General features: G+C 40.0%; 1 protein-coding gene across 3 annotated transcripts in view; it reads left to right on the top strand.

The window, feature by feature from the left end:
• The window catches only part of LOC123787673 (protocadherin-11 X-linked), a 509,534-nt gene that overhangs the window by 377,336 nt on the left and 119,743 nt on the right, over window positions 1-12,455 (top strand). For 2 of the 3 annotated variants that reach the window (XM_087860051.1, XM_087860053.1), the window contains exon 5: window positions 7,574-7,769. In XM_087860051.1, coding sequence (XP_087716177.1) covers window positions 7,574-7,769 — 196 coding nt within the window. Of the gene's footprint in view, window positions 1-7,573; window positions 7,978-12,455 lie in introns of those variants that run through there. The other variant, XM_087860052.1, reaches the window with a different exon arrangement.

Below are 12,455 nucleotides of genomic sequence, written 5' to 3'. Positions count from 1 at the left end.
GAAATTGGCTAGTGACTGTCGATTCTGAAATGTCTTTATTTCTCCATCAATTCTGAATGACAGCCTTGTTGGATAAAGGATCCTTGGCTGCATGTTTTTCTCTGAAAGAGCTTTAAAAATGCTCCCCCAACCCTTTCTCTCATTCCAGGTCTGTGTAGACAGGTCTGACGTAATTCTGATGCCTTTGCCTTGGTACGTGAGAAATTTCTTTGCCCTGGCCGCTTTCAATACTGTATCCTTGGATCTCATATTTGCAAATTGCACTATGACGTGACGTGGTGTAGGTCTGTCATGGTTGAGCTTGGGAGGGGTCCTCTCTGCCTCTTGGACACGATTTTTTGTTTCCCTTGCTAGATTAGGGAAGTTTTCAGCTACAATTTGTTCAAATATCTCTTCTAGGCCTCTGTTTTTCTCCACCCCCTCGGGGATGCCGATGATTCTAACATTGGATCGTTTCATTGAGTCAGTAATCTCCCGTAGCCAACATTCGTGGGCGTGGATTTTTTTAAGACCATCTTCTATTTTTATTTTTTCCTCTATTAACCCATCCTCCAATTCACTAACCCTTTCCTCCGCTTCCGTGACCCTGGCCGTCAGAGCCTCTAGTTTTGCCTGCATTTGGCTCATAGAATTTTTAATTTCTGTCAAATTCGCTCTCATTTCCGCCCTTAGGGATTCTATATTCTCAGTAATATTTTCCTGAATACTTTTTTCAAGTCTACACATTATCTTGACCATTGTTACTCTGAATTCCATTTCTGATAATTTGGTTACATCCATATCTGTTACTTCTGTGGCAGAGGCCACTGACTCACTGTCTTTTCTTTGCTGGGGGGGGGCTTCTCCTTCTTGTCATTCTGATGAAGAGAGGTTGCGGGGTTTCCAGAGCCCAAAATTATTGACTGGGTCCCAGGCCGTGCCCCTTGTTTTATAGGGATCTTAGAGATGTGGGCTTCTTCTCTAAAGATTTTATTTATTTACTTATCTGAGAGAGGGAGGCTTACAGTCAGCAAGAACGAAACAGAAGCAGGGGAGTGAGAGAGGAAGAAGCAGGCTCCCAGCGGAGGAGCCCGATGAGGGACTCCTTTCCGGAACGCTGGGATCACGCCCTAAGCCGGAGACAGGCGCTCAATGACTGCGCCACCCAGGCGCCTGGGTTGTGGGCTTCTTGATTTTTCAGCCTGCCTTCTGTGTTCTGGGGGAGGGGCCTGCCGCGCCGATACTCAGGCAACCCTGTTTGGTTAGAGTCTCCGTGTCCCCTGCGAGGGAGGATGGGGATGGGCACTCTCTGAGCCGGTATTTCCAGGCTTTTGTTCTCTGGCGGCTTTCCCTGGCGGCCGGCTTGCATCTTCTGAGGGTCAGAGCAGCAGAGGCTGCATTGTCGCAGAACAGAGGGATTGCAGCCCGTTCTCCACTGATGTTCTGGCCACTTTAACTCTATTACTGTTGGTGCTGCTCAACCCTGCAGTGTCCCGGGATGTGCGCCCCACACCCGGAGTCCCTGCCCTCACTTCCAGGGCTGGCGCGTCTCTGTCCTTTGTGTTTCTAATGCCGCCAGCCACCGGCCGCCCCGTCTCTGTACTTTGTGTTTCTAATGCCGCCAGCCACCGGCCGCCCCGCAGGCTCCCGGGTCTCCCGGTCTCAGTCTATGCCCGGTGAGCACACCTCGATTCCGGAGTTCCGTGAGAAGCCTGGTGGCGCGCGCACCCGGTTCAGGGTCTCAGTCTGCTGTTTCGCGGGTGCCGACCGCGAGTCCGCCCGCTCCCCCGTGCAGGTGGCCCGCCAGCCACCAGCCGCCCCGCGCGCGCTCTCCGGGAGTTCCCGGCCTCAGTCTGGATCCCGTGAGCACACCGGGATTCCGGTGTTCCGGGAGATGCCTGGTGGCGCGCGCGTTCACGGCTCACCGGTCTCAGTCCGCTCTCTCGCGGGTGCCCTCTGTGAGTCCGCCCGCTCCCCCGTGCAGGTGGCTGCCGCTTCCCGGAGCCCAAACGCGGCGGCTCCCTCCCCCTTCTGTTTATCTTCCGATATCCGTGCCCGGTTTACAGCTCCCCTCTTCGTACCTCAATACTCAGCGCTGGAGATGTTCATTTGTAGAGATCCAGATGCATCATCCTGAGTCTCAGGCTGATTCCGTGGTTATTTAGGCTGGTCTGGTACCTATCCAGCTTGACTCAGGGGACCGGCTGAAAAAGGGTTCCCCTACTCCTCCGCCATCTTAACTCCCCTCATCCCAAAGGTTCTGAACTGTTCTGTTTTCATTTTCATTTGCTTCTGTGACTTTTTTTTTAATGTTTTAGTTTCCTGGTTGATCTACTCATTCTTTAGTGGGATGTTCTTTAACTTCCATGAATTTTTGTTCCCCCCAAATTTTCTTTTGTTATTGAGTTCAAGTTTTAAAGCATTGTGGTCTGAAAATATGTAGAGTGTAATCCCAATCTTGTGGTACTGGTTGAGACCTGATTTGTGATCCAGTATGTGATCTATTCTGGAGAATGTTTCATGTTCACTTGAGAAGAAAGTGTATTCTGTTGCTTAAGATGAAATGTTCTGAATATTATCTGTGAAGTCCATGTGGTCCAGTGTGTCATGGAAAGTACTTGATTTCTTATTGATCTTCTGCTTATATGATCTGTTCAATGCTCTGAGTGGGGTGTTAAAGTCCCCTATTATATCATTATCAATGCATTTCTTTAATTTTTGTTATTAACTGGTTTACTTAACTGGCTGCTCCCATGTTGGGGGCATAAACATTTATAACTGTTAGTTCCTCTTGCTGGATTGACCCTTTAATTATGATATAGTGCCCCTCTTCATCTTTTATTAGTCTTTGGCTTAAAATCTAAGTTATCTGATACAAGGATTGCTACCTTAGCTTTCTTTTGATGTCCCTTTGCATGATAAATTGTTCTCCATCCCCTCACTTTCAATCTGGAGTTGTCTTTGGATCTAAAATGAATCTCTGGTAGACAGCATATTGGTGGGTCTTGTTGTTTTATCCAGTCTGATACCTGTGTCTTTTGATTAGAGCTTTTAGCCCATTTACATTCAGAGTAACTACTGAAAGATATGAATTTTGTGCCATTGCATTACCTGTAATGTCTGTTTCTGTAGATTGCCTCTATTCCTTTGTGGTCTTCATTACTTTTTGTCTCTCTTTGCTCAAAGGATCCACTTTAATATTTTTTGCAAGGATGGTTTAGTGATCACAAATTCTTTTAGTTTCTCTTTGCCCTGCAAACTCTTCATCTCTCCTTCCATTTTGAAAGACAGTCTTGCTGGATAAAGTATTCTGGCCTGCATATTTTTTTTTCTCATTTAGTACCTTGAATGTGTCATTTCAGTCCTTTCTGGCCTTCTGGGTCTCTGTGGACAGGTCTGTTGTCAGCCTTATGTTTCTACCCTTGTAGGTTAAGGGCCTCTTTTCCTTAGCTGCTTTCAGGATTTTCTCTTTGTCTTTGCAATTTGCAACCTTCACTATTATGTCGGGGTCTTGACCTTATTTTATGGTTTTTTTAAAGGGGGTTCTCTGTGCCTCCTGAACTTGAATGCTTATTTCTTTCCACAGATTAGGGACACTCTCAGCTATAATTTGTTCAAATATACCTTCTGACCTTCTCTGTTTTCTTCATCTTCTGGAACTCCTATTATTCAAATATTGTTGCACTTTATGGTATCACTGATTTCTCAAAGTCTCCCCCTCATGATCCAGCAGTTGTTTTTCTCTCCTTTTCTCAGCTTTCTTACTTTCCATCATTTTGTCTTCTATATTGGTGATGCTTCTGCCTCATTTATCCTCGCTGTTATAACCTCCATTTTTTACTGCATCTCAGTAATTGCATTTTTAATTTCAACCTGATTAGATTTTAGTTCTTTTATTTCTACATTAAGGCATTCTCTAGTGTCTTGTATGCTTTTTTCACACCTACCTAGTATCTTTAGAATTGGTGTTTTGAATTCTAGTCCTGATATCTTGCCTATACCTATATTGTTCAATCTATGGCAGAGAGTACTACCTGTTTCTTTCTTTTGTTGTGAATTTCTCCTTCTAGTCATTTTGTCCAAAAAGAAAGGAGGAAAGAAAGATAAAGAAAAAAATAATAAAAAAGAAAAATAACAAAAACAGCAATCATAATATCAACAGCAACAATGATAATTCAGGAAGTGATTCTGGTATATGTTGTGTACATTCTGCTGTTGTGTTTTGGCTACCCTTTCCCATTGGTCCTTACTCTACAGAGTTCCTCCTTGCTTGTATTGGGGGTGTTTGGTCCTTTTAGTAAGTATGCTTTGATTTGTTTGTGAAGTTGAGCCAGAAACTGATGTTTTGCAGCTTTCTTTGATCAGTAGACTTGGTATATGCAGGGGTTTGTGTTGATCTTCTGAGGGAGAGGTTTGCTGCACTGGCTTAAAAGCTGACTTGCTCTTGTAATGATGTTCCTTCCAGGTCAGGGGGTGCCGTTTAGTGTAGGAGATTACAGGTTCCACTCGAGGTGCTGTGTTTCTCTCTGTAGTCTGACTGTGCTGGTAGGTGGGAGAAGAGAGGGGTGGTAGAAGAAGTAGAATATGGTGTCACCTCGCTCTCTTGTCCCTGGTGATCAGAACTCCCATCATCTGCTGCTCAGGAGGCCCTCTTAAAAAAGCTGGGAATGTCCTTTGACCCAGGCCCTCATCATTTCCCTGCCATAACCTCTCTGTGCCCAGGTCATCCATATGTCCAGAGCCACAGATCTCCTGTATTTTATCTCTGACCAGTGGCTAGGATTCAAAATTCCAAGTTTTAAAGGGCCTGGTAATGTATGCTCCCACTCTGGTCCCCTGGCAGGGAGACTGGGGGCATGCCTAGCACCACCCCATCCTGAAAAGTCATTGCTCAGTGCACAAACAGAGACTAGAGCTTATTGTAATGCTCAGTGAAAAGCTGGAGCTAGATTATCAGCCATCTACCCTCAACTCAGTTCCCTACTCCCATTTGTTCCAGAAAAGCTGCTGAAGAGGTTTGAATCTATTGTGGCAGACACCAAAAAACACTGGCCAGGTTATCTGCAATCTGCTCCAGTCTCTGTGCTCAACTCCGCTCAGCCCTAGAAAATTGGCTACTTGGGATACACATAGAGGTTTAAGCCTATTGTGGCTCATAGCAAAAATCAGCAGCCAGGTTCTTTGCAATCTGCTCCAGTCTCCGTGCCCTGCTCAGTCAATCCCAGGAAAGTGGCCAATCGGCACATGCACAGAGGTGTAAGCCTATTGTGGCTCACACTGAAAAGTGAAGAGGTTTTCTGTCCCCTGCAAGCCCCTTTGACCCTGCTACTGGGCTCCACTCAATGGCTCCCTGGCTGTCCTTTTGTCTTTGAAGAGGATGAATATGCTCTTCCAAATGCCCTCCAGGATTAGGAGCAATCTCTCCCTGACCCAGGGAATCTCCTCACATGGCTTATTGTACGGTCACAACCCACTGCACTGTTTCAAACTTTTTCCCTCTTCCTGACTTTACTTGGGGAATCAGGCTTCCTCCCCTTCCCTGCCAAGTGGCTTCCCTGTCCCCCAGTTAAGGGTTCTATACCTTGTCTCTGCTAAATTCTCTCGTTCCAACCATGCAGATTGCTTCTGTTCTTCTCCAATCATCTTCCAAGTTGTTCAAAATACTTGAGGGTTGATCTAGTTGTATTTGAAGGATGAAGCAAGTTCAGAGTTCCCCTACTACTCTGCCATCTTGGAACTCCCCTGGGGCTGCTTTTATAAGGACACGAATCTCATATATGAGGGCCCCACCCTCATGATCTACTCATTTCCTAAAAGCCCCACCTCCAAATACAATCATGTTGGGGATTAGGTTTTAATATATGAATTTTGAGGGTACACAAACATTAATTCTATAGTAATGGTCTTCAGACGTTTTCATTATCTCCATTTGAAAAAAAAAGAAAAAAGACTGACGACCAAGCCTAATTTGTGAAAGTATACTCATTCTGTCATAAAAATTCTTAGTATCTAATTGCATGTGATTTTGGTATGTATAAATTTCTTAAATAATTACCTCTAAATTGTATCTTTCACACTGTAAGTAGTTATTTGGATTGATCTATTGTTATGTAGCAAACTATCCCTAATCTTTGGAGCATAAAGCAAAAACCAATTATACTTTACATTTTCTAGGTCAGGAATTTGGATCATTTACAGAAAAGATTATCTCTGCTCCACAATGACTGGTGCCTCTGGGGTGGTTCAAATGTCTTCAGATTGCTAAGATGGCTCATATAAGGCCATAAACTGTAATGTCCAGAATGAATTCTTCACATTGCATCTCTGGCACCTGATCTAGAGTGGTTGGAACACTTAGGCTTTCCTGGGTATTGTATTTTCTTTCTATGCAGTCTTTCCACATGGCCAACTTGAGCTTCTTCACAGTATGGAAGTCTCCCAGTAGTCATACTTCTTTCAATGCAGTTGCTTTTCTCCAGAGTGAGTATTCCAATGGAACAAGCCAAAAACGTCAAGGGTTGGTTACCCAGGGCCTAACTGTATTCAGTATGGTAGAGAACTACATAAGAGTCTTAATACTAAGAGATGAGGTCCATTGAGATGGATATTTTAGGAGATCAGCTACTACATAAGGTAATGTTGCAAACAAAAATAACACTACATCTGGTTGAGTGGAGTTAACACCTCACTGGATGTCATGAATCTTTTGTTTTGGAAGCAAATGCTTCATCTTCATATTTTGGCACGTATGTATTTTTTGTATTCTACTGTAATTACCATAAAATACTGATAGTTTGTTTTTATAGTTACCATCAACTGTTATCCATACCATGTAACTAATTTTATTTTGTAGAAGGTAGAATCTATTTAAGTTAATTCTAATACAGGGGCGCCTGGGTGGCACAATCAGTTAAGCATCCAACTCTTGGTTTTGGCTCAGGTAATGATCTCAGGGTCATGTAATTGAACCCCATGTTGAGCTCCATGCTCAGTATGGAGTCTGCTTGAGATTCTCTCTCCCTCTGTCCCTCCAACTCATGCTCTCTCTCTCTAAAATAAAATAAAATCTTCAAAGAAATTAATAACTTAATTCCAATACAGATTTTTGCCTCTAAAATTCTTGAAAAAGATGATTTGCACTTTTAATTTTCTAAACCTACTTGATTGAATACACCTGTGCTATTATTTACTGTTTCAGCCCACCAGAATCTTATAGCAATAAAATTTTGTTATATTTATCCTTACTTATTTTCAAAAAAATGGATTATTGTCAAATTATATTTAAATAAATCTTTGTTTGAATACTGATCAAAATCTCCAATGTGTTCAAATGTCTAGAAAGATTAATAGCTTACTTTAGAACAAGTTGACTTTTGTGCATCTAGATGTACCTTGTTTAAGAAAATAAGAAAAGTGACTCTACTGCCAGGTGAAGCAGATTTGAACACAAGGCTGACTTCACAAAAGCCTGACAGTTTTTACAACTCAAGATCGTGTTAATGTTACTTCACTAGATATCAGAAATAATACCGGATGGATTAGGTAGTTATTCAGATCATAACTGAAACCTTATAATTTTCTTTCTTCCTTTCAGTCCCAGCGGCGTGTCACATTTCATTTACCAGAAAGCTCTCAGGAAAGCAGCAGTGATGGTGGACTGGGAGACCATGATGTGGGGATTCCCAGCACATCCCATGCCCTGCCCCTTGGCTATCCTCAAGAGCAGTACTTTGATCATACTGCACCCAGTAACCGCACTGAAGGGGACGGCAACTCTGATCCTGAATCCTGTAAGTGATACCTGTCTAGTCCTGCAGGATAAATGCACTTGTTGTATTTGTTAGTCAAATAATTGTAGCTATATGACACTGGTCATTTAATGTTAATATGAGTAGTAACAGATTTTTAAAAAGTAAAAATACAGAATTAAGTGGAAAGTATAAATACAGCAGTTTATAATATATGAACTCTGTGATCATATCTAATATGAAAGTTATTATGTGATTGAAAATAGTCATTTTCTTTAGGCATAGATAAGATTTTTTATTTTTATATACATATAGGTATGTATATATATGTACATAACTAGCCACTTTATTTTGTTATTTATTTAATTTGAGTACATATAAATTATTTTTGTAATTTATATGAATTATTTTCTAGATTTTATTTTTCATTTTTAGTAGAGTTAATAACCATAGGCATTTTTTAAAATTAAACTCATTTTTTCAATATTGAGGATGATAATACTGTGGGTTTTTCATATATGGCCTTTATTATGTTATATAACAAAGAAACTTATTAAAAGTGCAAGAAGCACACTATTTCACTTTAAATGAATTTCTCTTACTTTAACATGGCATACTAATGATATTTTTAACATAGCACATGTGTGTGCTTTGATTAAAAACAAACAAAAAATATCAGATCAAAATTTTCCATAGCAAAGTAATCTTTTCTGACTAACAGAGATGATAACATACTTTGATTGTTCAAGAAGAAACTCTATAACTCTGAAACAGTGGATAATTATGGATTTTATGATATGGAGTAGATGGTAATAAACTAAGCAGTTTTAGTCCATAACACCACAAACAAGAATGTAAGCTGTTAGAGGAAATAAATGCTGTCCTTAAGTAATCAAATTATTTTACACAGTTCCCATTTCATATTTTGAAATTCATTTCATCCTGAATCTGCTTTCTTTTCTGCTACTGAATTGTCCAAAATAGTGCAGTCTTTAAAATTCCTTGTAAGTTCACAAAAATGTAGAAATACATCTATGAATAAGATTTTCCCCAAAATTTACTAGAGATATTTATTAATGCTCCTTTACTTTTTTATTTTAAGTTTATTTTATTTATTTATTTGTCTATTTATTTTTCAGTTAGCCAACATATAGTACATCATTAGTTTTTGATGTAGTGTTTAATGATTCATTAGTTGCATATAACACCCAGTGCTCATCACAACACGTGCCCTCCTTTATACCCATTACCTGGCTATCCCATCCACCCATCCCCCTCTCTTCTGAAACCCTCAGTTTGTTTCCTGGAGTCCAGAGTCTCTCATGCTTTGTCTCCCTCTGACTTCTTCCCCCTCAGTTTTCCCTCCCTTCCCCTATGGTCTTCTGTGCTATTCTTTATGCTCCACTTATAAGTGAAACTGTATGATAATTGTCTTTCTCTGCTTGACTTATTTCACTTAGCATAATCCTCTCCAGCTCTATCCATGTCGATGCAAATGGGTATTCATCCTTTCTGATGGTTGAGTAATATTCCATTGTATATATGTACCACATCTTTTTTATCCATTCATCTGTTGAAGTACATCTCAGCTCCTTCTACAGTTTGGCTCTTATGGACATTGTTGCTATGAACACTGGGGTGCATGTCCCCCTCTTACACTGTTGGTGGGAATGCATGCTGGTAAAGCCACTTTGGAAAACAGTATGGAAGTTCCTGTAGACATTAAAAATAGAGCTACCCTATGACCCAGCAATTGCACTACTAGGTATTTACCCTAAAGATACAGCTGTAGTGAAAAGAAGGGGCATGTTAATGTTATTTTAAAATACAGTTCCCATTGGGGCGCACAGCGGTTAAGCGTCTGCCTTCGGCTCAGGGCGTGATCCTGGCGTTACGGGATTGAGCTCCACATCAAGCTCCTCTGCTATGAGCCTGCTTCTTCCTCTCCCACTCCCCCTGCTTGTGTTCCCTCTCTCGCTGGCTGTCTCTATCTCTGTCAAATAAAGAAATAAAATCTTTAAAAATAAATAAATAAATAATAAAATACAGTTCCCAGGTTGATAAAAATCTGCTGATTAGATAATAAAATTATGGTACTTATACTCTTGAGTCTTTTGCCAGGAATATTAAATGTCCTTACGTTAAAGAAGAAGCAAATAGACTGAATCCAATTATTTCTCTTTCAGAAGGCAAGTTTAATAAAACATCTTGTCTTATTCCATTTGAAAGCTTTTTGAAGTTTTCAATTTCACAGTTGCAATCTCCTGACGTTAGCCTTTGGTATGAGAGCCAAAGCCTATCTCCTAGAGCTTTCCCTAATCATAACGCCAACAAGTTATGTGTATCATTTTCAATGGACTCTGCTCTTTAAAGCTAGCTAATTTGATAAAAATATAAACAGAAATCTAAATCATAAACATCACTATTGTTTGGTGCTGGGTTTCTGTGGATACTATAACAGGTAAATCTTTGACTTCTCAAAGGATTTTATGGAGACACAGAAGAGTGTAGCCCTGGTAGAGAACAGAATGAGACTTGTACTGCTTGGAATTTCATATATCATGATATAGTATTAACTGAGAGGTCTGGAGACCATGTAATCCCCTTGGGACTATTCTAAATACAGTAATCTATATATGGCCCTATGTTCATATCCACTTATTTACAAGTACCATAAGGTAAGACATAATTTGTGGAGAGTTAAAAAATGCTTTTTAACTTTCCTTTGTAAAACATTGCTCTGATATTATAATTCAGACTAAGTTCTGAGACACATGGAAATATTATCAAAGGTCTACCATATTAAACTTCAGAGATGTCTGAATAGTCCATACATATGAAGTCAGAATGTCTGTGTTTTTCCCCCTTAAATAGAGAATGCATTGCTATCTCACACTATTTGTAAGTTGGAGAGAAAAGAGTAACTACTAAATTTCCAGTGATCTGCTGACATATTATAATTTGACATGTCATAGATAACATCTATGTTTCTTTGGAATAGGAATGGTAAACTGAATATTTCTAAAGAGATTCAAATCAATCTTCAGTTTACCAGCCATAAATCAATTAATTTTCAGAGAATATCCTAAACGAAGGGGGAAACAAACTTAGTTTAATCATTGTTATAATCATCTTCAACTGCAATAGTTATGTCATTTGTGTTTTTTAAAACTTCTTCATTGGATATAGTCATTTCATATATGAAGTCCATCTATCTGAAAATGTTACAGTTGTTTTAGTGTCTAAAATTTGAGCTTAGGGGTTGCCTGGCTGGCTTAGTCAGTAGAATATGCAACTCTTGATCTTGAGGTTATGAGTTCAAGACCCACACTGGATGTAGAGATTCCTTAAGAAAATAAATAAATAAACTCTTCTAAAATTTGAGCTTAAAGTAACAAAATATGTCTAAAATTTCATCAACCTTTAAAGTGTTTGTTAAAGTTTTTCTTTTACTTTACTCATTTCTGTCATACAAAAAAAAAATAGAGTTCTAAGAACATTTAGGGCTAAAAAACTTGAACAGTTAAAATAGAAATATGCTGCTGCATGCCATACCCAGCCACTGGGTGCATTGCTGCTGCTATGCACTTTACTCAAACATCGCGAAGCACCCATCTGCTGCACTGTGTCCAACCATGTGCCCACAGTCACCATTGTGCCTGGCCTTGTCCAGCCATTGACAACTGCTGTACCCAACCTTGTTACTCTGACTTCCCTGGTACACAGTGCCCAGCTGCTTCAATGCATCAGGGGATCTGGTATAGGCCTGCTGGCCTAGTACAGATTTTGCTAACACTGCTGCCAAATTCCTCAGTGAACACAATCCCTCAGAGCTGGCCTGACTTGTTCCCACTAATAACACAGAAAGCAAGCATAGCCCACAACAGGCAGATAGTCAGTGCAGATGAATACACCAAAAGGAAAACTCACTTATACAAAACAGTAGGGTGTAAGCAACACATTTAGGATACTCTCCTAAAAGGCTATGTTCTGGTGGACAAGGGACACTGCACTGCAGGGCAATACAGGACCTCTTATTCATAACATCTTTACTTTCAAGAGCAGAAGACATAGCTGAGTTTCCTAACATATAGAAACAGACAGACAGGCAGACAAAATAAGGACACAGAGAAATAAATATATCCCAAATGAAAGGACAGGATGGCATGACCAGAGAGCTAAGTGAAACAGATATTAATAACATTCCTGATAGAGAATTTAAAGCAATAATCATAAGGGTACTTTCTGGATGAGGAAAGAATGGAAAACATGAATGAGAATTTTAACACAGAGATAAGCAACAACATAGCAGAGATCAGGGCTCAATAAACTAAATCAGAAACATGCCTGATGGACTGAACAGCAGGCTAAAAGAAGTAGAAGAACAAATTAGTGACCTAGAAGACAGAGTGATGGGAAGTAATCAAACTGGACAAAAGAGAAAAGAAAACTATGCCAAAAGGGAATAGACTTAGGGAACTCAGTGACTCCATCAAATGTAATAACAATCATATTAAAGGAGTCCCAGAAGAAATGACAGAAAAGGAGGCAGAGAATGTATTTGAAGAGATAATAGCTGAAAAATTCCCTAATCTGGGGAAGGATATATATATATATATATATATATATATATATATATATATATATATATATCCAGGAGGAGCAGAGAACCTCCATCAAAATCAACAGAAGCAGGCAAGAGCAAAACATATTGTAATTAAATTAGAA

The sequence above is a fragment of the Ursus americanus genome, chromosome X (genome assembly GCF_024610735.1).
Source record: "Ursus americanus isolate L20-20 chromosome X, mUrsAme1.1.p, whole genome shotgun sequence".
In the NCBI taxonomy this organism is placed as follows: domain Eukaryota; kingdom Metazoa; phylum Chordata; class Mammalia; order Carnivora; family Ursidae; genus Ursus; species Ursus americanus.
Note: the sequence above shows the minus strand (reverse complement) of the source record. Positions and strands in the feature narration are given on the sequence as shown.